Genomic DNA, 27,440 nt, shown 5'->3' on the forward strand with positions numbered 1-27,440 from the left:
CATAGGTGGCAGCAGGCCCCAGAGTGGGGACTTCCTGAGATACCTGTGCAAGCCTAGGCTGCGGAAACTGGCCATGCACAGCCGTCCTCTCTGTTCCCCCAGGGTGGCCAGTGCTGTGGGCACCCACGTGCCTGCTGGAATTCACCCAGATCCAAGACCTTAGTCTTCCCCTGCCCCTAGACTCAGGTCTGCCTCCCCTTCGAGGCCCCCACAGAGACAAACCCATATCGTGAGTGCCTGCTCTGAGCCACACACATGCAGGTGGCTTGCATACATGGCTCTCATCAGTCCCTGGGATAGAGACACGGTAGGTGGCATAAAGGCCCATTTTACAGATGTGGAGACCGAGGCTCGAAGAAGTAGCTGATACTTGAATCCAGACCTGTGACTGCACCACCCAGTCCATCAGCCCGCTCGGTATCAAGGCCTTCCCGGGCTGGGCATGCATCCAGGGAAGAGAGCAAAGCAGGTGCATGGAGCTTGCCTTCCAGTAGGGCAGAGACCATGAGCAAGTCACTGGTGTGTAGACCACTAGGAGGAAATGCCAAGTGTGGCCAAACGAAGTGAGGCAGGGGCAGGGGAGAGACAGGCACAGGGGGTCTGCTAGATCTAGGAGTCAGGGAAGCCCTCCCAAGTGACAAGAAGGCCCTTCTGTCCAGGGGAGAACAGGAACACATGGGCCAGTGGGGCTGGGGGCAGATGAAGGTCAGTTCAAGCCGGATGGAGTTTAGACCCTGTAGGATTCCAGCAGGTCGGCTTTACTTTTTGCAAAGAAGCCCTGTAGCCCATAGGCTGGGGGGCACTAGGTGCGCTGCCCGGCCGGGCGCCCCGACGCGACACCCGCAGCGGTCCTAACCATCTGCACTTCTCTTTGGTGCCAGGTTGCATATTCATCGAAGAGAACTTTTCTTTGAAGTGTCCCAAACATAAGGTAGGTGACCACGAGAAGCCTTTCCTGGAAGGGGTCCAGGCTGGAGGGGAGCCCCGCCCCGCGACTCTCAGCAGGACCCAGCCCCCAACTGTCCACTCCGTGGCTTATCTGCGTCCTTAAGGGCAGGTTGGCACACGCTGGTCGTAAAGACCGCCTTACAAGGAGACGGTCCTGAGGGAGGGAGCCTTCGCAGGTGGGGGACAGGAAGGACATGCAGGGGCACAGGACGATGGGCGCGGAGCGAGGTGCCGGTGCCAAGCTAGACTGAAGTTAAGGTCTAATGTGAGGCGGGGTACCTCCAGCCTAGGAGACTCCGCGCAGCACACGCGGTGCGGACAGGGCGGGAAAGGAAGGAGCCTCTCGCTGGGCCGGGGCCACGCCGGGAGGGGCGGGGCTGGGGTTTATTAGCCCCTAGCATGCGTCCACCACCGGCAATAACGGGCGCTCGGGCGTGGGCGTTTCTCGTCTTGCAGAGGCTGCCGCTGTAATCCACCCCAACGGCCGGAGAAGCCGCGGAAGCCCGCCTGCCCGCCCGCCGCCGAAGGAGAGGAGCCGCCTGCGCAGCCCCCGGGCCTTTGAGCTGCTCCCAGCGCGGGGCCAGAGCCGATCCTTGATCCGGATTCCGGGTCTTGGATCTGGCCGCCTAGGGCTGAAACTTGCGGTCCCGGGTTGGGAAGAAAACACGTTCCCGGGCCGCCTGCTCCCGGAACAGGACGACACGGGGCGTTCCCGCCCGCACCCCCGGGGCCAGGCTTGGAGAAGGGGAGCCCGCGGAGCGGCCAGACTCCTTGGGGCACCTAGCCTCCGGCGGGGACGCCTTTAGCTTGGGGACACGCTTCTCCCCGGGTAGTTCTAAGAGGACGTGGCACACATTCCACGTGGGTGCGGCCGCCACCGCAGCCGGCGTGGCTTGCATTTGGGCGCCCTGGGGGTGGGGGTGGGGGGTCCAGAGGTCCCTGGAAGTGGCTGAGGGCGGCTCCAGGCTACTAGGCGATGAGGGGTGGGTGGGGAGGGAGCCGAAGCCTTGCTGGAGAGGACTAGGCCGGAGGCTTTGACAGGAACCTTTCGAATTGTGTCCTTCCCACCCACACCCGGCCTCCTGCGGTTTGGGCAGAGCCTGGGGAGTCCGGGACCCATGCTCAGGGGATACGGGCTCCCCGGGTGTGGGTGGGGCTGCTCCCCCCTTTGGCTTCTGTCGTCCCCTTTCCAGTCCTCCGCCCCACCCTTAGAGCGCCACCTGGGAACGCAAAGGAAAGGAGTGGTGACCACAGCGCACCTCCGGTGGATGTGTGACCGTCCCTCGGGTGGTCACCCGTCTCCAGGGACAGCAGCGCCCACCCGGCACGGGAGCAGAGACAGCGCTAGATTCGTGTACAAACCTGTGTACCCCTCTATATATATGTTACATAGAATGTATATATGTTGGGAACATGCTCGCTTCTCCCGTGTGTCGCCGCCGCCGTGCGTCGTGCGTCTCTCAGCACGGGGCCCTTGCAGGGAAGGGGGCTCTGGAGATGCCCGCCTTCCCCACGCAGCCACCACCGGCCCAAGCCAGTCCCCGCCAGTCCGTCTGCCTGTCTGTCCGTGTCCTCAGCTCTGTCCACGCTTCGATAGGCCTGACGCAGCCCCCAGACGGGGCCGCCCTAGCAACTTCCTGTACATATGACTGTAAAATGGTAAACGTGTGTATTATATCTGGCCTCGTTATATAGTGTATATATATGTATACATATACATATATATAATATATATGAAGACTGTAAATGTTAAGACGACTAGTGTTCTTATTAGTATATTGCTTCACACTGAAGATTGTGTGTATCGAGCTGTTTCTAAAAGATGTTTATTTTCCTTAAGAGTAAAAAACAGTCATTGCATTCAGAAAAAAAAAAAAGTCAATAAAGATACAACGATTGTTTTGGAAGTTTGCAGCCCCTGGATTCTAACCAGATTCCGCTGGGAGAGGGGGCCAGGCCTTAGGTGGGGTGGGTGGAAATGGAGAGGAAGGTTCAGCGGGGCCCAAGGGCAGCCAAAGGATTTTAGTTGTTACCCTTTGGGCAGGAACGAGACCGGCCCCTGCTGCGTGGACACCCACCCAACCACCCACACCTCATGCAGCCCCAGGGTCTCAGGTTGTGATGGGGACCCAAGACTTCCCCAAGCATAGGAGAGGGAGAGCCCAGACAGGGTGGGGGAGGTGAGACCAACTGCCCCGACAAAACAGGGATACCAGGCTGTGGCTCCTGTCACAACAGATCCTTCAGGTCACAGAGACATCCTCTCATGTCACCCTGGGAACTCAGGGGTAGAAGGAGGGAGATGGGAAGGGACAGCTCAGACCACAACAGCCCTTCAGGATTAGGGTTGATAGAGCCCAACCGTGTGGTCCATAAACTGGTGGAGTCCAGGTCACCTGGAGGTCACAGCGACAGGCCTCCCACATCGAAGGGGAAATTCTGGTCCCTTGGGACTGATGGGTGTAGGAATCCTTTGCCTGGGTGCTGAGGTGGGAAGAGATGGGGAGGCCCAAAGGCCCTCCCTCTGCTGGGCTAGTCTATCAGCTAAAGTACACACCCTCCTCCCCAAAGGAACAAAACCCAGATTATAAATAATTTCATCTTTTATTCTCTGTACAAAACTTCTCAACCTATGAAAATAAAGTTTGCAAAAGGCAAAGTAACACTTGAGCCTCAGAGGCCAGGAGGCTGGTGCGCCCTGATCTACACTATGTACATATTCTCTTGGAGTAGGACCGCCTTAGCTGGCTGGGAAAGCCAAGTAGGCCCCCCTCAGCTCAGTGAAATGTACTCCTCTGCGACACAGGAGAGGGAAAAGCCACTGGGGCTTTTGCAGAGCAAGGTCACAGCGGCCGGCCCGCCCCCTGCAATCCCCCGATTGGCCACCAGAGGTCAGCACCACGCTGGCCGTGGCCCATCGGGTTGGGCTGCAGTGGGGGGTGGGGTGGGGGTGGTAGGGTCGCGCCCCCTCCGGCCTCCCAGGTCAAGAGGCAGCAAAAGCCCCTGAGTACCTCCCATCCGCCCAGGAGACAGTGCAGTACATGGGTGGACCGTGGACACCTGGGGTCTCCAGCGCTGCCTTTGGCCGTCGAGGCTCCGGCCTGGCACACAAGCCCCACCGGGGCCGCCGACAGGGATCTAGCTGGAGGTGACAGTGGTCCCGCCGCCCAGGCGCATGAGCATTTGCTGGCAGTCGTGCAGCAGGCGGCGATCGCCGAGCTTCTCGAGCGTCCGCGCCGCCTCGGCCAGCATGCCCACGCGCTGCCCCGGCGCCGACAGGAAGCCGGGAGGCAAGTAGCAGGAGGCCAGCAGTAGAGCCTCAGCGTGCTCCCGCCGCGTGGGTCTCGGTTCCAGCTCCGCCCCTGCACCTGCGCACACCACACCTCTCGGGAGTCAGTGCTCAGGACCCGGCCCCGCCCCTCCAGCCCTGCCCACCTCAGGGGCACCAGTGGAGCCTCAGATCACCTTCCCAGGACCTGCCCCATACAGGGCACTCGGGCACAGCCGCCTATCCCACAGGTGGCAGTGGGCCCCAGTGGATTTCTCAGACTACTGCGCTCTGGCAACCACCGTGAAGTTCCTCGGCCTCTGCCTCTTCATACAGGGGTGCTCAGCTTCCATCAGGCCTTCCCAACCCCGGGGCGGGGTAGGGATGTTGGCGGGGCCCAAACCCGACCCCTGCCAGGGCAGCGCCCCACTCACCTTTACCACAGGGTCCTGCCCTCCTCCGCAGACTGCGGTCCAGGAGCTGGTGTGTCCTCGTGGGGCTGGCCCCCGCCATCAGCCGGGCTGTGGCCTCATGCAGGAACACCTGGGTAGGAAAGGGCCAGGGGAGTCGGGGTTCAGGCTGGGCCCCCACTCTTCCCGTACCTGAGGGGAAAGGGCCCCGGGGGCACTCACCCTCCGCATGGCAGGCCGGAAACTTTGTGCCAGACGCCTCAAGCCACTCAGGTCCCGTTGGAAGCCACGCAGTTCGAGGGCGGAGGCCTGGGCCCCAGGGCCCGGGCCCTGTGAGGCCTGGGTGGGAGCAGGCGGCTGCTGGCGCCGCCACAGGCTAGTTCGTGCCACCAGGAGCAAGTCACACAGGAACAGTTGCATGGCCTGGGATGGGGGTGGGGTGCAGTGCAGGGCTCATGGAGGGCTCCGGCTGTGGGAGGGGACGGGTGGGGGCCCGCGGTGCCAGGGGCCGGCTCCGGGCTGCACTGCCGAGGCACTGCACCCGCGTCACTCACGTGCAATGCAACAGCAATGCACCGCGGGGCCGCCCGCCTCTCCAGGCCCCCACGCCTGCCACCTGCCACAGGAGTGGCCTCCAAGGAGGGCTCTGCCAGACCCCTCACCCCACTCCTCCTGGGGGTGGGGAGGCTGGGGCCAGAGGGGGACAGCCACTTTCCCCTGAACTCAAGCCTCAGCCAGAAAAGCAAGGCAAACTGCGGCCCCCAAGCCCAGCCGGTACTGCAGGGCTAACCTGTCTTCTGTAGCGCAAGGGGGAATGGTCAGGGATGGAAAAGCGGTGACACCCCCCACCCCCGCCCAGACCTGCCAGGCCCCTGGCACCACTCCTCACCTTGTCGATGGAGCTGCCAGCTGGGGTGGTGGCCAGGCTGTCCTGCAGGTACCCACTGGCCTTCTCACAGATGGCCAGGCTAGCTGGGCCAGATTCTGCTTTCCCGCGGCCCAGCACAGCCCGGGCAGCCTTGAAGGAGTGCAGAGCTGCCCTGGGCAGGGGTCTCCTGTTGGGGCCAGGGCAGAGGACCGATGGTCAGATAGGGCCCAGGCCCTCAGTAAGCTACCACTGTCCTGGTTCTGGCTTCACAAGACCCCAGCTGCGCAGAGTAAAGGCTGGGGGGCAGCACTGTGCTGGGGGTGGGGGTGGTTGGCAGGGAGAATCAGGCCTGGACTCACTCAGACTCCTGCAGGGCACGGGGCAGGTGCTCCACCACCGGGTATAGCCGCTCGGCTGCCTCCTCATCGCGTCGCAGCCAGTGGGTCACCACAGCTGTCAGGGAGGCCCACCACTTGGCCACAGGGTCTGTGCCTGCAGGGAGCAGGGGTGGGGGGTGGGGCTCCCTGAAGCTGAGCCACACTGCAGCTGAGGCTGAGCTAGTGCGGAGCTGGGCCCGAGGCGGGGGTCCCGGGGAGTCTGGGGGCTCACCGGTGGCAGTGGCCATGCTGGAGCTGATGGAGAAGCTGCAGGCCGGAGCCCCAGCGGCATCAGAACAGCTGTTGAGCAGCTGGAGGTACCCCAGGGCATCGGAGAACTCCCTGCGGCAAGAGAGAGACCCGGCTATCAGGACGGGGGGGGGGGGCAGGGGTCCTGGGAACGCCCCGGCCCTCCCGCCTTCCCACCAGAGCACAGCCTGACCTCCCAGCTCTGTCTCTTCCTGGCAAGCCTCTGGGGAAGCAGACCCAGGGAGGAACTGAGATGTGCCTCAGGCCACACAGCAGGTGGACAGCAGCCCGGCTCAGGCCCCCCACCCATGGCCCTGGACATAGCCACTCCCAGACTCTAGGCTCAGGGTCACTCACCTGTCTCCATCAGCTGATCCAGGGCTGGGACTGGGCTGAACAACACAATTCAGTGCTCGCTCCAGGAGATGCTCGCGGAACAGCTGAGTCACCCGGGCCAATGGGTCCACTGTGGGGAGGAGTAGGTGAGCGGGCCGGGGGCAGGAAGGGCCCCACCCCTCCTCTCCACATTCACCTCTCCAACCACCGGCTCTTTCCTGGGCACGCCAGTGAGACAGATAAGTGTCCCGAGGTGCCCTTGGATAGGATAAACCTACCCCAGACAATATAATCTGCCTAATAACCCACCTTTACCAGCTCTGTTCCTTCCATCTCATCTCCTTACTCAACACTGGTCTTGCTTGGGATCAACTTTCAGATCAACTACCCACCCCCAAATTCCTGTCTCCCTCTTCGTTTCTGAAGAGCCCCAACAAGACAGACCCAGCCTTCCCACCCCCTGCAGCCTCCACAGCAACAATGGTCGGGGTGGCGGGGGCAGAATTGGGGCAAGGACATTCAGAGATGCAGGGACAAGGGAAGGGGCAGAAATGAGGAAGGGGAATGGGCCACAAAGGACGGAGGGCAATAGGGATGGGCATGGCGGGGAGAGAGCACCTGGGTTGCCGGCCAAGCTGTACAGGCTCTCCCTCGGGGTGCTGCACACGGCCCAGTCCCCGTCCACGAAGAAACGGTGGCCCACGGGGTGGCACAGCCACTGCATGGCAAGAGGCACCGAGCCGCTCTGTGCCAGGCAGGCCTGGCGGGCACTACTCAGGAAGAAGCGCTGTGGGGGAGGGGAGCTGGGCTGTCACACTGGACCCAGCCAGGGACTCGAACCCACCCCCAGGGCTAAGAGCCCAGTTGGGCCTGGAGTCCTCCACACCCCATCCAGTAACTAGCTGCCTCCTCCTATGAGTGCCTTGCCCAGGGAGCCCCTGGCCTGGTCCGCATCGGCCCCCCTACCCACTCACTGTCAGAAAATGCAAGGCCCGTGGGAGACTGGTCTTGACCCTCAGCGCGGCGGCCACATATATCTCGGCCAGCGTGGCCACGGACACGGCGTCCCCTGCACATTCTGCCAGGTTCAGGGCGCTCAGGGCCAGGTTGGCAGCAGCGAGGTGCCCGCCCGTGTACTTCCCTGGAAGACAGGCAGGACGTGAGGCAGGGGTGCGGCGGCGGGAGCCCCTCCCGCCCGGTCCCTTGCCTGGCATACCCATGGTGTGCAGCTGGTGCAGCTTGTGGTAGACAAGCGCGGCGTCCCGGGCGCTGGCGCGGGCGTCCGCCTCCAGGGCACAGTCCCTGTGCAGGCCCCCAGCGCGGCCAGCCAGCCAGCGGCCCACCCAGAGGCGCTGCAGCAGGTGGCGGATAAGGCTCCAGAGCAGGCTGCAGGCCAGGTCCAGGTGGGAGGTGGGTAGCGGGCGGCCCAGGGCCCGCAGGGCCAGCCACAACTGCTGGGCAGCTTGGGCAAAGTCCCCCTGGCGATGAGGGTTTTCCAGGTGAGAAAAGCGGGATCAGAGGATCTGAACACACGCTACCCCTCCTGCTCCGAAGATCCTTCCACCTCGGGCTCCCCACCATGACCCTGGTGTCCCCCCATCACCGTGAGTCTGAGGGGTTGATAGGAGCAGGAAGGACAGGACAGGGAAGGGAAGAGAAGGGACACCCAGCACCTCCCCAGGGGCTGCTCAGGTCCTGGCCCTGCCCCAGCCCCTGAGCCCACCCCCGGGGATCTGAGCCCTTACCCGGGCCAGGTCCAGGTCAGCCTGCTTGCGATGCCTCCAGAAGTGCACGGCAGGGTCCGAGTGGGGCCGCGTGACTGGTTCTCCATAGACAAAGAGAAGCGCCAGAAACACCAGCACCAGCAGCCCATTGGTCAGCCAGACCAGTGGGGGCAGCAGCCATGGGGCCCAGCCAGGGCTGTCTAGGGGCAGACAGAAGGGCAGGGGACACAGCACCCTGGAAATCCAGATCCCCAGCTACACTCCCTGAGTCCCCCATCCTCCCTCCCTGCCAAGGAGACCCGGGCTAGGGACCTGTCCTACCTCTGCTTTCAGCACCCAGCATGTTGCGGCCAGGACCGTGGTAGGTGCTGCGGACATCTGAGGAGCTATGGAGACCCCAGCTTCCCAGCAGGGAGGCCAAGGGGTTGCAGGAGAGGCAGAGGAAGACGAGTGCACACAGGGCCAGCCGGGAGCGGTCCAGCATGCCCCGACTGCGCGGGGACAGCAGCTGCTCGGGCTTCACCTGGTAGGGGTAGGCGGGTCAGCGAGGTCAGAGCGGAAGTGGCCCACGGAGGCCGCTACAGGGAAGGAGGGATCAGCCCTCCGCCAGGCCTTACTGTGGGACCCACACGGCTGCAGGCCTCAGTGTTTCTGTCAAATGGGAGGTGGGCTATGTGAGGGGGCTTTTCCTGACCTGGGGCTTCCTGGGGTCAGATATTGAGGGGAGAAGGACTGTGGGGAACAGGGCTGGGCCCAACCTGGCTGTCCTCAAAGACTGGGCTGTCGGGCTCCGAGTCACTGCCACTGCCGCCACTGCCACTACTCCTGCCTCCGAGGGACAATGGGCTGCTCTGAGAGGGCGAGCCAGCGTCCGAGGGAGGCGGGCTCAGTGTGTCTACCACCTCGGGCTTCATGCCCTCCATGGGCACGTCTGTATTTCCTCCGCTGCCACAGGCTGAGACCAGATCCTTCAGAGACTCTGTAAGCCAGAAAGGAGCAGGGCTGGGGATGAAGGCTAGATACCCCACTCCAGATCAGCTTAGGGCAGGGGAGAGGGGGAAATGGGAGTTGGCCAAGTTGGGGCCAAAGGATGGGCTGAGGCCCTTGTAGGGTTAGGGCTTAAGGGGCGGGAGTGGGAGTTAGGGGGGTGCGGTGCAGAGCCAGGGGGCAGGGTGAGGCCAGGACTCACTGCTTTTGTGGGCAGCAGAGCGGAGACTCAGGTTCTCTTGCTTGAGCTTCTGGTTGCTCTGTTGTAGGAAGCGGATGTAGTCGATGGCCTTGCGCAAGACGGCAGACTTATTCAGCTGCGTGGGGTAGGAGGCAGATGGCACAGGGGGGCCGGTCAGGCCTCACGTGTGGGCACCTAAGCAAGGGGGGGCTACTTCACAACACCGCTGCCTCAGGACCGTTGCACTTGCTATTCCCTCTAAGTAGAATGTTCTTCCCCTAGTAGAACCCATCGCCCAGGACAGACATGAGGATTCCTATGTCAAGGGCATCCAACAGGGTCTGGCTGACTCCCTCCCCTCACTCAGGTCTTTGCTGCCGTCATGTCACCTTTGTGATGTGCTTGAGACATGTAGCCTCATTGTCCCTCTCCCCATGTGGTTTTCCTCCATACCACTTCTCCCCATCTGGCGGCTCTAATGCTTACTTCTCTACTCTGTGTATCGTCTCTGTCTCCCCCTAGAACATCAGTCTCAGAACAGCAGGATTTTTGTCTGCCTGTTCCCTGTGATGTCCCCAGGGCCCCGATGCACCCCTGGCATGCTGGGGACCCGTCATAAAGTTCAGCTGAATCATGGGCCCAAACAGGCTGAATGAAGCCCAGGGCCCAGGCTCAGTCCCAAGCCTTTTGGTTCTTCCAGTCCCCTGCTTCCCCAGGGTCGCCCCAGAGTGTGCCTCTGAAGGCCACTGCCCACACCTTCGCCTCAGTGCCCACTACCAGGTCCTTGAGCTCGACGATTTTGTCGTTGATGGAGGAACGGTAGCGCTTCTCAATGGCGTTGTGGGCCGTGCGCTTCTCTCCACGGCTCTGGGCAGAGCCCGGTGCCTTGCCACCAGCCGCCAGCCGGTTGATGGGCAGCTTCTCGGCATCCACTACCAGTGGCACTGTCGCTAGGATGGTTCCTCCACTCACCAGGGTCTGAAGGGCCAGGCGCAGGTTACCAGCCAGGCATGCTCAGGTGCAGAGCCCCAGCCTCCTGCCTCGCCCACGCCACCCACCTGCAAGGGCGCCGTCTGCACAGCAGTGCCGGGGGCCAGGGAGCTGATACCCGCCGCCTTCACAGTGGCTGCCATGTCTGTTTTCATGGTCGTCAGGAGCAGCGAGTCTGCCTTGATGAAGTGTGGCTGCAGCAGGACCTGGGACAGGGAACGGCCTCAGCAAAGAGCTGCTGTCGGGGACTGGGGGCTGCCCCTCCCTGATGCCTGCCCAGACTGCCTCACCGGGACCTGCTGGATCTGCGAGGTCACCGTGGTTGTTCCAGGGGCTGCCGTGGGGTTGGCTGTGGCCGTCAACAGCTGCTGGGGGGCCGCGTTCTGGACCTGGGTGTGCAAGGAGACGGGCGGGACCCCTGGCAGGGAAGCCAGTGGCAGGCCAGGCAGCGGCTGCGGGGTGCTCCCTGGAGGGGTCCCTGCAGAGATAAAGGCTGGGGCTGCGGGCACAGGCCGCCCTGACCCACTTTCAACCCACCCCTCGGGGCCCTATCACCCTATGACCCGGGATGAGTCATCGCCCTCATGGCTTCAGTTTCCTGTAGGGACAACCCCTGCCTGCGGCTCTGATGTGGGTGTGCTAGCTTTCCAGCCACGCATTTGTCCCTGGAAGGGCGGCACTGAGGGGGCCACTGCAGCAGAGTGGGAGACAAGTCTTCACCCAACAATGACAAGAACCTACAAGTACTGCTAGTAACGGGCAGCTGAGGCCCCGTTTCTAAAGCCTGCAAATTCCTCTACTGAGGCCACGGGAGACCCTGCTCTCTGTGCTCCTGTGGTCCCCTTCCCCCCAAACTACCCCCCTTACCTGCAGAGAAGCCTCCCGTGGGGCTGGGATAGCCCAAGACAGGGGCAGAGCTGAACTGTGGTGGAGCTGGGGCCGGGAAGCTCTGGGGCAGGAGGGACCCCGGCAGGGGCTGCGGGGTCGGAGGCTGCAGGATAGTCAGCGGCACTGGCTCCTCCTTGATACCAGGCCCAGGGGAGAAGGCAGGCCCAGAGGGGTACATCTTCAGGGAGGTGGGTGCAGGCTGGGGAGGGGACAAGGGTGGAGGTGTCGCCTTGGGTCCCCCCAGGAAGCCTTCGAGTGGGGAGCTCATTGTGGCAGGAGATGGGGATAAGCTGCCCGGGGTGCTGGCATCAGGACTGGCAGGGCCTGTGCTCCCTGCCCCGCCGCCAGCATAGGGTGGGTCAAACAGGCCAGGGAAGTCGCTGTCTTGGTTGTTGATGAGCTGCAGCATGTCTGGAGGAAGGAGAAGAGGCTGTGTGAGTGACAGGAGGGCGGGAGCTGGCCCCTGTACTGGGCATCACACACTTCATGCCTCCAGTCCACACAGCTGGACGTGTGGGGCAGCGATGCAGAAATAGAAAGCCATCCATATGAATCCATGCTCCCAGACACACAGCCACGTCTTGGGCACTTGTGACATCAGGAGCAATGCCTGGTGCTTCTCATGTACGCCACAGCCCATACAAGAGCTGGACAAGGTCAGTGCCACACACTTATGCTGAGGAGAACTGGGGTTTGGGCCCCAAATGGCTGACTTCAGAACTGCCAACCTCAACCCATTCCTCCGTGGAACAGACCGAGGCTTGGGGCTGACCCAGCTGCCAGCCACGTGTGTGCCAACCAGTGTGTCCCTGCAGGTTCTGGGCACAGGCCCAGACCATGTCTGCAGCCAAACCAGGGACTGGGCCATTCAGGGCTTCAGTTTCCCCTCCATGAAAGCAAATGCTGGCTGTCCTGACTCCTGCCTCCTTGTACAGACTGGGACACACTCCCTGCCCCTGCTCCAGCCTCTCCCCCAGCTGGCGGGCAACTAGCTGCCCGACTGTTGGCCTGGGGCCCTCTAACCCACTAGGGACAGCCACCCACTAGGTTAAAGTGCCCTGCAAGATCCCCAGCCTGAGCTCCCAGCCCTGCCCAACTGCCCACTTGATGTGCAACCTGGGGCAAAAGTCTCCTCACTGGGCCTCAGTTTCCTCATCTGCACAACAAAAAAGGACGACGCCCTTCATGGCAGGACTGCTGGGAGGCTTGGCAGAGCAGGAAGCTGGCCCACAGCGGACCTCACCTCATGATTGCCAGCCTCCTGCCAGGTGCAGAGGCAGGGCCGTTCCTGCCGGAGGGGACAGCCCTCTGGCCTCCAACAGCCTCAGAGATGGGGTGCCAGGCTCAGTCCCCGGACCCTCCATGGGAAACACCTCATGGGCGCTCCAGGACACGGCAGGTCCTGAAGGCTTGCAGTTCTTACACCAGCAGGGCCCCCCACCCCTGACCCCCACCCTCCTGAGCCCCTCTGACAGATGGGGAAACTGAGGCCCTGAAAGAAAAGCTGAGTGAATCCGGGACTGGGGTCCGGGATTTGGCTCTGGGGAGCGGGGACAACTGGGATCCTCCCCACTTCTTCCCCCACCCCGCTTCCCCGGGGGCGGGGGGGAGGGGGCGGTGGCCGGAGGTCGCAGGAAAGCCATGCTCATCCCAAACGCGGGGGTGGGGGCAACTACTGCGGGTGGGGGTGGCCCATCAACTCCAGCGGGAGCCGCCCCCTGAGGAACCCGCTCTTCCCGCTGGGACGCCGGCAGTTCCACGGCCACTGCACACACACGTCCCCCTCTGAGGAAACCGGGGATGGTGACCCCGCAGCGGAGGTGGAGGCTCTGTGATAAAGGGATGGGGGGTTCCTCCAAAAATACCTTCGAACGTGCAATCCATGGCTCCCCGGCCCGCGCCCGCCGCCCCTTCGGGGCGTCCCGGCCGCTGGCCTGCCGGTCTCCGCACCGCGCCGACTTCACCTGTCAGGGCTCGGCGGCGCTATAAAGCCCGCGGAGCGCCCCGCCCCCCCGCCCCGCCTCCGCCCCGGCGGCCCCGCCCCTCCCCGCCCCCCGGGGCCGCGGGCCGGGCATGGGGTGAGCGCGCGCGGCCAATCAGCGTCCGCGCCGCTGCCTCACTAGGGCCCCGCCCCTGCCCCCGCCCCACCCCCGACGGCGGCTCGGGCTCGGGTTTCACCCCGCGGCTCTGAATGGGGCCGGGGTTACTCGCGGGCGCGGGCCCTTAATCCACTCCGCGCAGACATCCGCCGGGGTTACTGGCGGTCACCGGCCCACCTACGCCGCCAGCTCCAACCACCTCCGTTAGCACCTCGAAGTGCGGCGGAGTGGGCGCGGGGCCGGGACGATCGAGGTAAGGATGCCCCAACATTCTTCCCAAATCCCTGGCATTCCGTGCCGGTCCCCACCTCTAGGCCTCAGTTTATTTCTCTAGACAAATCTCCCTGGCCTCAAATGGGAAAAGTAAAGGAGAAAATGGGTGAGGCGCTCAGTACCACGAAGCGCTGAATTAAGGCCAAGGGTTGCCTGGTGGTGGGTGCAGGGACCTCCCCTTCCTGGGGCAGCCCCAGCATGAGGCCACCCTCCACCACATGGACGCCTGATAAAGGTCACTGCTGGGAAACTGAGACTCAGAGTGAGGAAGGGAGACCCTTATCCCAAAGTACACATGCACTTAATACTTGAACCTGATTCCTCTGTCTTTGGACAGTTGTCCTTTTGCAGAGATCTGGGTCTGGGATAGGGGGAAGGGGGTCAGTAAAGTCTGTCCAGACTTCCAAGTCTCACAACGTGCCCCCAGCAGTCACCGGGTCAAGTGTGACTCACTTGTTCACTGTAGGGACCTGGGAGACAAGGTGAGGCAACCCAATCCCTGGGACACAAGGTGAGGAAGCCAGGGGTGTCAGTCTCAGGGTGACAGGCTCTGGGGGTCGTTTGAGGAGGTACCTAGGACTGCCCCCCCCTTCTGAGTAGGTCAAAGTTCAACTCACACACAGATGAACAAAGCATAGCCAACAGCCTAGGCTGTCAGCTTGAGCTTTCGTGGCTAAACAGACTACCAGCAAGTCCTGCCCCAGCCTTCAACCTGCCCCTCCTCTGGCTCCCAGTCTCATGTGGTCCCAGCGTGGGGGGGGGGGGGTCTGAATCCTGGGCAGGCGGGCTTGGCCACTGAGCAATGTGGGCCAGGAGGGACTCCAGCCCCCATCTTTCTCCCTCTCCACCAACCTAAACAAGGAAACGGAGCTTCATCTCCTTCACACGCATCCAGTTCCCAATCTTTCTAGAACTTTCCATGGCTTTGTAGGGGGCACCAAGGATAAGGACGTTCTCCTCTAGCACTTCCACCTCCTTCTCTCCTCAGCTGGTGGGTGCTCACACTCTCCCACATCCCCCAAACCACAAAACAAAGCATTGCTGTTGGAAAGGCTCTGACCTCACTCAGGTAACTGAAGACAGGTTAGACACCGAGGCCTGAATTCCAGGCCGGAGTTTCAAAAGCAGACCCTCATGGCTCTGTTCTTCCGTACCACGTTCCCCAGCTCTGGAGCCCAGAATACAGCAGGGCCGACAAGTACACACTTGCCTGAGACTTCTCAGCCAGAGACAGGCAGCCCTGAGGGGTTAAGCCCTGCCCGCCCCCTTCCTGTCTCATCCTACTCTTCCTTTCAACACATTTTCTCGCCTTTGTTTTCCATTCCTCACATCTTTGGGCTCTGCCTCCCTTCCATCCTGAGGAGATGGCAGGGAGAAGGGTCAAGGTCCCCCTGAGGGTAGCAGGAGTCAGGAAAGGCTTCTGAGGCAGGGGTTAGCTTTTCCCTAACCCCCCATCTCACTTTCCCCCGGAGCTGAATCTGTCAGCCTATTCCCACAGAAGCTGGGTGTCCGAGCTAACACTGGGGCTGGAAATTCAAGACCAAGCCCCACAGCCCACCTCGTCCCCCACACAGCCCAGGGGCCAATCTTCCCTCTGCGCCTCATTTGCCGTGTAATGCCAGGCAGATCACTCCCCTTCTCTGAGCCGCCATCCCTCGTCTCCCAGAGGTAACAGCGCTGGGGTTCTAGAAGGGCAAGCATTATTTACAAAAGCCAAATTATGGAAGCAGCCTAGGTTGTCCATCAATGATGAATGAATGAAGATGTTGTGTGTACACATATACACAATGAAATATTACTCAGCCATCAAAAATGAAGTCTCGTCATTTGCAACAACATGGGTGCATCTAGAGAGTAGAATGCAAAGTGAAATAAGTCAGAGAAAGACAAGTGCCATATTTCATTTGTATATGGAATTTAAATAACCAAACCAATGAAAAAGAGACAAACTGAGAAAACAGACTCTTAACTCTAGAGAACAAACTGACCCGGTGACCAGAGGGGAGTTGGGTGGGGGATGGGTGAAGCAGGTGACAGGGACTGAAGACACTTAGCACAATGAGCACTGAGTAATGTCAAGAAATGCTGAATCACTATATCGTACACTCGAAACTCATGTAACACGGCATATTAACTACAAAAATGAAATAAAAAAATAATAAAAGAGCAAGTGTATGGGGGCGTCTGGGTGGCTCTGTTGGTTAAACATCCAACTCTTGATTTCGGCTCCAGCCATGACCTCAGGGTCGTGAGATCGAGTCCAGTGTCAGGCTCCGCACTGGATGTGGAGCCAGCTTAAGATTCTCTCTCTCCCTCCACCCTCTGCTCCTGCCCCCGCCCCTCCCGCCGCTTGCGCAAGCTCGCTCTCTCTCTCCAAAAAAAAGCAAGTGCATGAAGTACCCAGCATTCAGCAAGATCTCAGTAAAGGTTAGTCTCTTTGCAGCAACCGGAATGGTCTAGAACTGTTAAGGAAGGTAGTGAGTTGCCCAATACTTGCAATGTTCAAGTCGGAACTCCATACACATTTAATGGCGATTGCTTTATGGAGAGTAAATTGGCCTGGCACAGGGGTGAAGCAAGGAGGTGCCCACTCCCAGCCCTGGGAGCCAGGACAGTGGGCCCCAAAAGACTGGCCATGTCCCCCAGCTCATGGGCCATTGTCCAGCGAGCTGAGCGCTGGGCTTCCAGCACAGAGAGAGACTCAGAAGGCCTGTGCAGCTCCTGCACACCCTCCTGGAATACAGAGAAGAGGGGGCATAGACGATGGGCCTCAGGGGACCCACCTCACACCCCCTCCAACCCCAACTGCTCCCCAGGCCTGGATTCCTCCTTTATCCTCTCCTTTCCAGTCCTGCCCTGATTCTATCAGGGCCCAACAGGAAACCTGAGCAGCACCCCCACCCCCCCGCCCGGCTCTATCTCCAAACCTCCTTTGGAAGGCAGATATGGGGCAGCCTTTTATCCTCTGGCCTGTTTATTCTGTGAGGCCATGATGGGAATCTTGGGAGGACCCAACGCCACAAACTGGCAGGAGCCCAGCGCTGATCATCACAGGAGCCTCTAGCCCATCCAGCCTGGATGAGGCTTTGAACCGCAAACAAGCTCTGTTTGCATGTTTCCCAGGACAGGCAGCTCACCACCTTACTCACCTGGCCTGGTCCATGACACCCAGATTTGTTTCTCTGACAGTATCTACTGCCTTTTACCCCCCACTTTTTAAAGATTTATTTATGTATTTGAGAGAGAGAGAAAGAGAGAAAGCGTGAGGGGGAGGGGTAGAGGGAGACAGCGTCCTAAGCAGACCCTGCACAGAGCACAGAGCTGGATGCAGGGCTCTGTCTCACGACCCTGAGATCGTGACCTGAGCTGAAATCAAAAGTCAGCTGTTTAACCAACTGGGCCACCGGTGCGCCCCTCTACTGTCTTTTCTTAAGTGTCCTCTGTGTGTCAGGTCTCTGCCAGGCACTGGGGCACAGGGACATAGCACAAAGACCTTCCCTCATGGAGCTTATGTTCCAGGGACCAACGGTCTGCACATACATGGAGGAAGGTAAGGGCAGATGGTGATGGGCACCACGGAGAAACTGATTCTAAAAAGAATGTGAGGGGCCACTACAGATGAGATGATCAGCGAACCTCTCTGAGGAGGCAACATCTGAGCAGGGGCCTAAATGACAGGAGTGGGCAGGAGGGAGGAAGAATGTCCAGGGCAGAAGGAACAGCAAGTGCAAAGGTCCTGAGGTAGAAGTGAGCTTGGTGAGAGGAAGATGAGACAGCAAGGAGGCCAGTGCAACTGGAACAGAAGAAGCAAAGAGGGGATAGAAGTCAGGGAGGCAGCCAAGGAGCTGGGAATCCAACAAAAGCTTATCTGTCACAAGGATGCCAATCCTCCAGGAAATGGGCAGGAAAGTTTGCAAACCGCCCGGTGCAATGCAAATCGCGAAGGGTCACACAAGTGTGAAGAAGAATGAAGGGTATACAGCAGCACCGGCACAGGAGAGAGCATGGGACAGGGCTTATGGGACCTCTGGAGCATTCCACCTCCAGCTGCTTCATGAAGGGCACATGGCAGGGGTGGGGCGCTCAGCCGGCATCCCAGGGAGCCTGCTGCTCCTCCCAGTGCCTCCGCCATCCTCCCGTGGACTCAGGTCAGCAGGGTTGCATGTCCTCAGCTAGTCATGTATGCAACAGGGACAGACTGCTCTTTGTGCACTCAGGCCTGCCTGGGGGTGCGAGCGTGTGCTGGCTTTTCCCGGAATGGGATGGGCCCATGGCGGGAGCCCCAGGGGTACCTGGGCACGGGCCCTCTAGCTGGGCAAGGACTCTAAGGCTCAGAGAGAGGCCGCGTGTGTCCGAGGGCCCACCAGTGCCAAGTAGAGAATCTGGGACTCCAACCCGGGTCCACCAACCCCAGAGCCACACTCATCAGCTCCAGCCTGCCAGAGATGGGAGGGAGCCCCAGCTCCAGCCTGGCTGTGCCCCAACCTGCTGGCAGCACTTGTCTCCGGTCAGGAGGCGTGTGTGGAGTGCAGGATCGGGAGAGGAGGCAGCACGAAGTGCAGTGAGGCTCCGCTTGGGCACTGCCCCTTCCAAGAGACCTTCCTGACCACTGTTAGCAGCCAGGCCTTGGCAGGGAGCCCCTGAAGAAAGGGCCGGGGCCTGAACCAGCAAGTGACCCCAGCATCGCTGAGCACAAGGTTGAGTATAGAGGGGATGAGAGCCAGCCAGCCGCCACCCCACTGCTGGTCTGCAGCCACGGGCTCTCACCCAAGCTGTTCCTTCTGCCAGGGCTGTCCTTCCCACTACCCTGTCCACCCACCAAACTCCTGTTCCTCTTTCAAAACCTGCTCTGGTGTTACCTTCTCAGATTCTCCCATCTGTGTCACCCCACACACTAGGTCCCATTTCCCCAGACCAAACGACCCTGGACATGACCTGTAAGAGGGCCATTAAAAAGATGCTGGTCAGCCCCAACTCAGACATCTTGTCCTAGGTGTGGGTTTGTGGCACACACTTATCATTCTGGCAGCTGAAAACCAACCCAGAGGCTGGAGACAGTGGCAATCCGGGAGTAGTGCCCTACTGCTAAGCAACTGTTCCCAGTCTAAATAGCAGTGCTGCACATTTCTTTATATAAACTTTATCTATTTCCCCCTTTGGGGTTGTTTTCCCGCAGCCTGTTTTAAATCTGAAGTGGAGACATGGGTTCAAAGGGAACACGCTGTTTTAGAGTTGCTGGGCTACTCTCTGGAAAAGAGAAACCCCTTTACAACCTCCCCTGCAACATGTCCCCATTTCCTCATTGCATCACCAGCACTGGGTTTTATAATTTTTATTTACTTTTGGTTGCTTTGCTTAGCCCCGGAAAGCTGTGTGACTGGAACCCCAAAGTTGTTTTTTTTTTTTTTTTAAAGATTTATTTATTTATTTGTTTATTTGACAGAGAGAGAGAAATCACAAGTAGGCAGAGAGGCAGGCAGAGAGAGAGAGAGGGGAGGAAGCAGGCTCCCTGCAGAGCAGAGAGCCCGACGCGGGGCTTGATCCCAGGACTCTGGGATCATGACCTGAGCTGAAGGCAGAGGCTTTAACCCACTGAGCCACCCAGGGGCCCCCCCCAAAGTTGTTTTAATTTGCATTTCCAAGGCTGCCTGCTTTGAGATGTTTTGTGCAGTGAACTATCAAGGATGACCAGTGTCTCAGAAACACCTGCTTGCTCTGCCTTCCTCTGCCAGCTCGATTCTTTGGCCTGGGAAGCAATCCCTGCTGAGTCTGGCCTTCCTGCTGCTTCTCAGTGGTCTCTAGCTCCTTCACACCCATCCATTACCACCAGGCCTGAGCCACACAGGCTGGGCAGGCTAGGGGGTTATGGTGAGTCAGGTGTTTCAAGGCCTCTGGTCCTCATCTGTGCATTGGGTGAGGAGATAACAAAGGCATTTCAAAGTTTCCTTCCAGCTCTACTCTATCTTTATTTTTTAAAAGATTCATTTAAAAAAAGATTTTATTTATTTATTTGATAGAGACAGGGAGACAGTGAGAGAGGAAACACAAGCAGAGACAGAGCGAGAGGGAGAAGCAGACTCCCTGCTGAGCAAGGCGCCCACTGTGGGACTCAACCCCAGGACCCTGGGATCAGGACCCGAGCCAAAGGCAGATGCTTAACTGACCGAGCCACGCAGGCCTCCCGCACTCTATCTGTGATGGTAGCTAAGGACAGGGCACTTGCTCCCCACTAACCTTGACCAGCCCTGCCTTGTCTCCCAAGCAGAGACCCAGAATCAAATGGTGGCTGCTGAGAACCTGAAACCATAGCCTATAGAAACTTCCAACACAGGATCCTTGGATAATCTGGCAACATTTGTTAAGCTAAACCCATTAGGTGCCAGGTAAGTGCTCTATATGATGACAACTGGTTGAGGGCCTACTACGTGCTGCTTAAGCCTTTGACCTAAATGAGCTCATCTGAGGCCCACAACTCCGAGAAGATGGTTCTGTTTTTTTTTTTTTTTTAAAGATTTTATTTATTTATTTGAGAGAGAGACAGTGAGAGAGAGCATGAACGAGGAGAAGGTCAGAGAGAGAAGCAGGCTCCCCGTGGAGCTGGGAGCCCGACGCGGGACTCAATCCCGGGACTCCAGGATCATGACCTGAGCCGAAGGCAGTCGTCCAACCAACTGAGCCACCCAGGCGTCCCAGATGGTTCTGTTATTATTCCCAGTACACTGATGAGAACTCGAAGCTCAGAGAAGTCAAGCCCCCTGTTCAAGGTCACACAACAGGGGTTGAATCTGAAAACCCCTGAGCTCCAACAGGAACCCCAGAGTCCTAGGAGGGGTAGCCCTGGCATGTGACTGGGAGGGAAAGGCTTGCTGGGTCATATGAGGGCAAGGGGTGACTTTGGGCAGGGTCCCAGGTCAGGGTGGGCTTTCCAAGGTCACCAACTCTGCCAGGTGGGATGGACCCCCCGCCCCGCCCCCGCTCCCACCAAGTCCCAAACCCAGCAGGGGACCCACATGCCTGGATCCAGCCTCAAACACCGTCTTTCCCAAGAGCCCCAAATCCATTTCTAAGGCTCTCCCCGCTCCTGTCCGTGGAGCTGCAACGGACATAGGTCTTACATATATGCCGTCCTAGTTGGGTCTGGGGATCAAAGGGCACAGGCACATGAACATGTGGTTGGCAGAAGTCAATGGCGCAGACACTTCTCTAGCACGCGCGGCCAGTCCCATCTGAACTGCCTCTGCTGGCAGGCGAAGTTCCAGATCCCAGGCCTCTGCCTGGCGGTGACCCCTGCCTGGGGCTGACCAGGTCACCAAGGATGTTTGTGTCCAGCGAGGTGACCATCGGGCAGGAGGTAACTCCCAGACACCTCAACCCACTCCCAGCGTGTTTTTCTCCACTCCCCAAAGAGACAGGTCCCACATACTCTTCAGGTCTGGAAGGCAGGGCCAACACAAGGGAACATCGCCCTGGGGGCACTGGGGAGCCATGGCTGTTTGGGAACTGAGGGCTTATATGCCTGGAGCTGGGAGTTGAGTGGTAAGCAGTCCTGAGCTGTGTTTTCTTTTCTTTCTTTCTTTCTTTCTTTCTTTCTTTCTTTCTTTCTCTTTCTTTCTTTCTTTTTTTTTCTGAGAGAGTGGCAGTGCGCATGGGGTCCATGAGCAGAGGCAGAGGGAAAAGGAGAGAGAGAATCTTAAGCAGGCTCCACGCTGGGCCCCAATGAGGGGCTCGATCTCACGACCCTGAAATCATGTCCTGAACTGGAACCAAGAGTCAGACGCTTAACCAACTGAGCCACCCAGGCACCCCTCAGGAAGTTTTCTAAAAAGGGCCCAAGCTTGGTGGGACTGGGCAAAAGAACTGGGCATGAGATACCATGGGGAGAGGCGTGGAGTTGGGGACTGGCCTAGACCCAGATAATAGCCCTAGGAGCAGGCCCTCCTGTGGTTTGTCCAGGCACCTTGGGAGGGACAGCAGGACGGGGGAGGACTGAGGTCTAGGAAGGCTACCCTGGCCTGGAGGACCCCCAGTATATGACAAAGAACGAAGGTGGAGGCATCCAGGCAGAGGACAAATAGCACCACCAAAGGCTTCAGACAAACCAGAGCCCCCAAGATGACTCCTCGGTCGGGCCCAGCACCCCCCTGGTAGCCAGGAAGGCCCCCAGCCAGAACCCCATCTCTGCGTGCCTCTTCTGCACCTAAAAGCATGTGCAAAATCCAATCAATGAATCAGCAAAGAGGCAGGTGCTTAATAACCCCCAACATGGCACAGGACTGCCCTCCTGTCCCCGCCACCCGCCCGCAGCCACCAGGGACCCCAAAGCACAGAGCAACCACAGGAGGCCCCAGGGGACGATGCAAACCAGAGGTCACAGTGGCCATAGCCAGGTTAACGCCTTCACCCACAGAGCTAAGGGCTCCTGCTGGCAGCTCCACCCCAAAACCCGTTCACATGGCAGAGGGCTTGGCAAAGGCAGGCAGCAGGGCTGGGTGGGGCTAAGGCCCTTGGCCGGCTCCTGGGTGACAGTCCTCAGTCTCATGACTCCAGGGCCGTGCTCCGGGCTGGGAGGGGGAGGCGGCCGCTTGGCCTCTGACCCCTTTATGACCTACTGTCAGGCCCCCAGCGGAGTCCCACGTGGAGCAGCCTCCTGGGTTCCCTGATCACATTTTTTTTTTTTTAAAAGACTTATTTGAGAGATAGAGAGAGAGCGGGAGTGCAGGTGAGCAGTTTCAGGGAGAGGCAGAGGGCAAGGGAGAGACGCAGACTCCCCGCAGAGCAGACACCAGGCTCCATCTCACGACCCTGAGATCACAACCCTGAGATCACAACCGGAGCCGAAATCAAGAGTCAGTATGCTCAGGGGCACCCACGTGGCTCAGTGAGTTAAGCGACTGCCTTCAGCTCAGGTCACGATCCTGGAAGCCCAGGATCAGGTCCCACATTGGGTTCCCTGCTAAGCAGGGAGTCTGCGTCTCCCTCTGACCCTGCCTCCTCTCATGTTCGCTCTCTCTCATTCTTTCTCTTTCAAATACATAAACAAAATCTTAAAAAAAAAAAGTCAATGCTGAACTGACTGAGCCACTCACATACCCTGGGTTCCCCATTTTACTGCTTTCTTCCCCGACCCTGACTCTTAGAGGAGTCCACAGCCCTCGTTTGAATCCTGGCCCTATAATGCTCTAGTTGTGTGACCTCAGGCAAGTCACTTAACCTCTCTGTGCGCCTCAAGGCACTCATCTATAAGATGTAGATCTTAAGTCTACCCACTTAAGGTTGTCAGGAGGACTCACTGGTCAGCTAGGAGCCTGGGATACATACAGTCAGTGCTCCATTAGTGGTCCCTGTTTGTGTTGTGGTCCTCTACCCCAGTTGTCTGGGGAAGCTTCCCACGTATAACCCAGGCATAGCACTGGCCTGCTCCGATCCCCCCAAAACTCCCCACTGCCTCCAGGACGCAGTCCATCTACCCTTCCAGGAGCTCGAGCCCTGCCTGGCCCACCTCTCAATCCTCTTTCCTACTAGGGGACCCGGAGACCTTCTGGCCCTGCCTTCCCACCCCCAAGTCACTCTCTCTAGATCTTGAATCTGCCTCGCTCCAAGGGCAGGTAAGAGCCTCAAAAGGAGGCCTGGCGTCTGAGCATCAATTCCCCTCCCAGAGCCTCCGCTTATGGAACTAAAGGAGGACCCACGCACGCACAGTTTGGGCTGGGGTCCACTGCAGTACAGTTTATGAGCACAAAACAGCATGGATGTTCACCAATGGGGGACTTGGTGGATAAACCAGGGACCTTGGTTGTGGTCTGGCTGTTGACACGGAACCAAGCAGGTTATAATCTGCTGTGAGCCAACGGACCCTGTTCTGATTTTTAAAAGTATAGCTCAGAGGCTGCCTAGGGCCGGGTGTGGACCAGCTGGGAGTGGACAATGGGAGTAGCTGTAAGTTGGCAGGAAGGATCTTACTGTGACAATGAAAATGTTCTAGAACTAACTGGTGATGGCCAACAGCTTGGTCAATGTAACAACTTCTTGTACACTGAAAATGGGTAAATCTGGGGCTCCTGGGTGGCTCAGTGGGTTCAAGCTTCTGCCTTCAGCTCAGGTCATGATCCCAAGGTCCTGGTATTGAGCCCCGCATCGGGCTCTCTGCTCAGCAGGGAGCCTGCTTCCCTTCCTCTCTCTCTGCCTACTTGTGATTTCTGTCAAATAAATAAATTAATTTTAAAACATAAAATAAAAATAAAATGGGTAAATCTTAGGGCAGGTAAAATATACCTCAATGGTAGTATTTTTAAGAACCAGATCATGAATATCCAGCCGTTCCAAAAAAATTTTTAAAAAGACACACACAGGGGCGCCTGGGTGGCTCAGTGGGTTAAGCCGCTGCCTTCGGCTCAGGTCATGATCTCAGGGTCCTGGGATCGAGTCCCACATTGGGCTCTCTGCTCAGCAGGGGGCCTGCTTCCCTTCCTCTCTGTCGCCTGCTTCTCTGCCTACTTGTGATCTCCGTCTGTCAAATAAATAAATAAAATCTTAAAAAAAAAAAAAAAAAGACACACACACACACACACCCCCCAGAAAACAATCCCCACATAATTAACAGAGTCTATCTCTGCATGACCAGTTTAAGGAAGATTTTATTTTCTTCTTTTTGCTCACCTGCAGTTTCTAATTTTTCTACGACGCAAAGAGATTCACTGTGCAATTAGGGGGAAAACGGAAAGTTTGGATAAAAACCAAGAAATTTCCTGCTGCAGTGGGCACACTCTAGGTCCACCCCAGCAAGAGACCCCAGTCGACCCCCTTCTCTCCCAGATTACAGCAGATGCATAATTGCCCCCATACCCCAAGGGCTGTAGGGGCCTGATCTTTGGGCCTCAGGACATATGTTTCTATAAATGAGTCAGTGAGAAAGGTCTATGCCAGACCCATGGCAGAGATACACCTGCCCTGATTTCACTGTCTCAACTCCCCCAGGAAGGGAAGCATTCACATTCTGAGTAGGAAACTGAGGCTCAGAGGTTTGGAGGGCTTGGGCAGGACAGCAAAGTATGTAGTAGTGTCCAGATTCAAGTCCTGACCCCAAAGCCCCGGTCCTCACAACCTGGTCAAGGTGCCTTTCAGTCTGCACTACTGGTCCTGGGCCTTGTGGAACTGTGAGTGGGGTCAGGCTCGCATATCCTCAGGGTCCAGGGTTTGGGGCTCGTCACTTCAGGGCACAGTGATGGGGAAGGCTGCCTTGGAAAATCCCCACAATCCTATCAAGGCTGCAGTAGGAACGAGTGACTTAGATGTGTCTGTTTTGCCAACCCCAGGTGGCCACAGGTTCCATGGACACGTCTGTCCATGCGGTGGGAGGTTTGAGTCCTGTCCTCTTGGCCTCAGGTCCCCCCATCGACCAAGAGCCGCTTAGCCAGGGCCGTCTGCTGGGGTCTGTGGTTGGCCCCGTCTACACAATGGGGCAACAGCCTCCCAGCTGGTACCTGCCGCAGGGTCCCCAAACCCCTCCTTTGTCTAGCAAATAAGATGTTTTCAAAGATGTGAGTGAACCCGTGCCGCGGCTCCGCCCAGCCCCTCAGCGGCTGGGAAAACATCCTTCCCCGTAGGTCCCGGGTCTGACCCTCAAGTCTCAGCTCTAAAGTAGGCTCTAAGAGGTCTCACCCCACCCTCGCTCCACCCCAACGCGCAACTAAATATCCGTCTGCGGGTTTTCTTGAGGATTTCCGTGCTTCCAAGTAAACGAGAAGCCCAGGTCGGTGTGTGAACCCCCAGTGCCGAGGATTCGGCTTGGTATGGAGTAGTTGCTCAATAAATGTTTGCCCAAGCGATGCCCATCTAGGACTAGGAGACCCGGACGGGGGCGGGAGGGACAGGGACAGGGAGGAGGGACATGAGGAAGTGCCGCGCGCATGCGCAGGAGCTCGGCGCCGAGCTGAACTCTCGGGCCGGAGGGAATGACCGTGAGTAACCCCGCGCTGACGTCAGGGCTGGGTCAGGGGTGGGGCCTCGGCGACGCCCAGGTCTCCAGGCTAGAGGCGACCGCCACTGGGTTGAGAACTCGCTGGCTGCGCCGCGCAGGGCCCCAGACTCCCAGAGGCGCACGTGCCCGGCCGGGAGCCTCCAAGGGATCCGGCGAGGCGCGGCCCGAGACGCCAGGGCGGGCGCAGGGAGGCTCGGCGCGGTCTGGACACCGGGGCCCGCAGCGCACTGCCCAGAGGCGCCGGGAAGCCCCCGCGCACGCAGCACGGAGCCGGTGCCCGCGCCCCGAGCGGGCCCGGGAGACAAAGGCCGGTCGCCGCCGGTCGCCGCCGGCGTGCCACACTCGCGCGGAGTCCAGCCGGCCCTTGACGTACCTTCGATGTCGGTCAGCAGGGCCGCGTCCAGCTCGCACGGCTCGGCCAGCGCCTGCTCCAAGGCCGCTTCGCTGAAGGGCGGCTCGTCCATGGCGCAGTTGCCTCCTCCGGGCGGCCCGCCGGGCCCGCCGCCGCGTACGGACTTTCGCAGGGAGCGCCGCGTCCGCTGGCCCCGGCCCGCTGCCGCCGCTGCGCGCGTTCACGTCCTGTCCTGGCCCCGGTGGCGGCCCGGCGCCCGCGAAAAGTTCCTTGGAAACTGGGTTCCCCCGCGGTGGCTCTGCAGGGAGGGCGGGGCTGGGGCGGGGCCCTACCGGGAGGCCCCGCCCTCCAGGGTAGCCAGGGCCCCACCCCACCTGGGGAGAGCCGGCACCGGGCTTCAGGGTCTGCCTCACCAACCTACCCACAACCGGCCTCTCCATCAGTGTGCCCTCCACTCATTCATTTTATCCAGCCTCTAGCACACCAGCGTCTGGCCCACTGCTGCGGCAGCGCTCGGGCAGGCCATGAGCCTTCCCTGGGCCTCAGTTTCTCCAACCCCAAGCAAGGGGGCTGGGTGGAAGCTCCAGGACAGGTTCTATCCCAGAGGTCTCTGGACTTGGGGCAGGAGCGGGATGGGGTCTGGACAAACCTCACTTCCTAGACTTGGCTCTTTAGAACGGGACAGATCTGTCCAAGTGATAGCTCTAATGATCTGCTGTGTGCTGTCGGGCCAACTCTTGTCCTCAATTTCACCAGCTACCAGTGGAGCTTGGTGAGGCTTCTCCATAGGCTGGTTGGGATGTTAGTGATTATACTGTGGCGGGGGTGGGGGGGGGCGCGCTGGTCCTGTGAGATCAGCCTGCTCCCCACCCCCACCCCCCAGTTTCCTTAGACCAGATTGGTCTCCCGATAAGGGGCAGCCCAAAGGGAGCCTGAAAGAGACGTGAATTTCCCTTCCTGATTAAATCTGGTTTCCTCCCAGATCCAGCTGTGGTGGCAGCAGAGGGACCTGGGAGCCAGTGGACTCAGTCCACCCCCAGAAGTAGGCTGGCTTCAGTACCCAGGAAGACAGGAAGACCCAGAGTTTTAACTACCCAGGCACACGGCTACTCAGAAACAGCGACAGGGCCCCAGGACTCTTCTGACTTCAAACTCGGTGCTCAGTCCCCCACCCCACCCCGGGGAGCAGCCAGGATGGGTGACACACGGCAGAGGTGGGCTGTGCTTTACCCTTGAGCCAGGTTGCCGTGGATCATGACAGGCTGGGTCTGGGTCAGAGGAGGCAGCTTTGCTGGGAAAATGGCTAGACACTGAACCCTGGGCCCTGTAGATGGCGGTTGGAGCTAGGTGGTGGGGATGGGGTCTCACCTAGGTACACAGAGATAAACTAGAACATTTGAGTATCTGAAACTGGAAAGGCAGTGAGCTTCCTGTCCCTGGAATTATGCAAGCAGACAAAAGCACCCTTGGGGGAGGGCAGCCAAGAAGACCCGTCAGAGGTCTAGACCCCCCA

At 59.3% G+C, this 27,440-nt stretch overlaps 2 protein-coding genes across 10 annotated transcripts in view; one reads left to right on the plus strand and one right to left on the minus strand.

Moving 5' to 3' along the window:
- The window catches only part of RAI1 (retinoic acid induced 1), a 118,327-nt gene extending 115,472 nt beyond the window's left edge, over positions 1 to 2,855 (plus strand). For all 6 annotated transcript variants that reach the window (XM_044249289.1, XM_044249292.1, XM_044249290.1 and 3 more), the window contains 2 exons: positions 882 to 931; positions 1,405 to 2,855. In XM_044249289.1, coding sequence (XP_044105224.1) covers positions 882 to 931; positions 1,405 to 1,419 — 65 coding nt within the window. In that variant the 3' untranslated portion in view covers positions 1,420 to 2,855. The remainder of the gene's footprint in view (positions 1 to 881; positions 932 to 1,404) is intronic.
- A 678-nt stretch (positions 2,856 to 3,533) lies between these two features.
- SREBF1 (sterol regulatory element binding transcription factor 1) lies at positions 3,534 to 26,167 on the minus strand. Of its 4 annotated transcripts, XM_044249298.1 has the most exons (20): positions 25,949 to 26,166; positions 13,092 to 13,190; positions 11,206 to 11,637; positions 10,629 to 10,816; positions 10,407 to 10,544; positions 10,105 to 10,326; positions 9,370 to 9,484; positions 8,939 to 9,159; positions 8,502 to 8,703; positions 8,202 to 8,380; positions 7,673 to 7,934; positions 7,431 to 7,597; positions 7,075 to 7,243; positions 6,478 to 6,586; positions 6,104 to 6,213; positions 5,854 to 5,986; positions 5,516 to 5,681; positions 4,849 to 5,049; positions 4,651 to 4,759; positions 3,534 to 4,316 (listed from the first exon to the last, which is right to left on the minus strand). In XM_044249298.1, exons 1-20 carry the CDS (start codon positions 26,037 to 26,039, stop codon positions 4,087 to 4,089), a joined length of 3,543 nt encoding a protein of 1,180 aa, XP_044105233.1. In that variant the 5' UTR covers positions 26,040 to 26,166; the 3' UTR covers positions 3,534 to 4,086. The 4 variants fall into 4 exon arrangements, with proteins under 4 accessions (XP_044105233.1, XP_044105232.1, XP_044105231.1 ...); XM_044249297.1 differs by lacking the exon at positions 13,092 to 13,190 and having other exon boundaries at positions 10,629 to 10,804; XM_044249296.1 differs by lacking the exon at positions 13,092 to 13,190.
- Between the last annotated feature and the right edge of the window lie 1,273 nt (positions 26,168 to 27,440).

The sequence above is a fragment of the Neovison vison genome, chromosome 5 (assembly GCF_020171115.1).
Source record: "Neovison vison isolate M4711 chromosome 5, ASM_NN_V1, whole genome shotgun sequence".
Lineage (NCBI taxonomy): Eukaryota > Metazoa > Chordata > Mammalia > Carnivora > Mustelidae > Neogale > Neogale vison.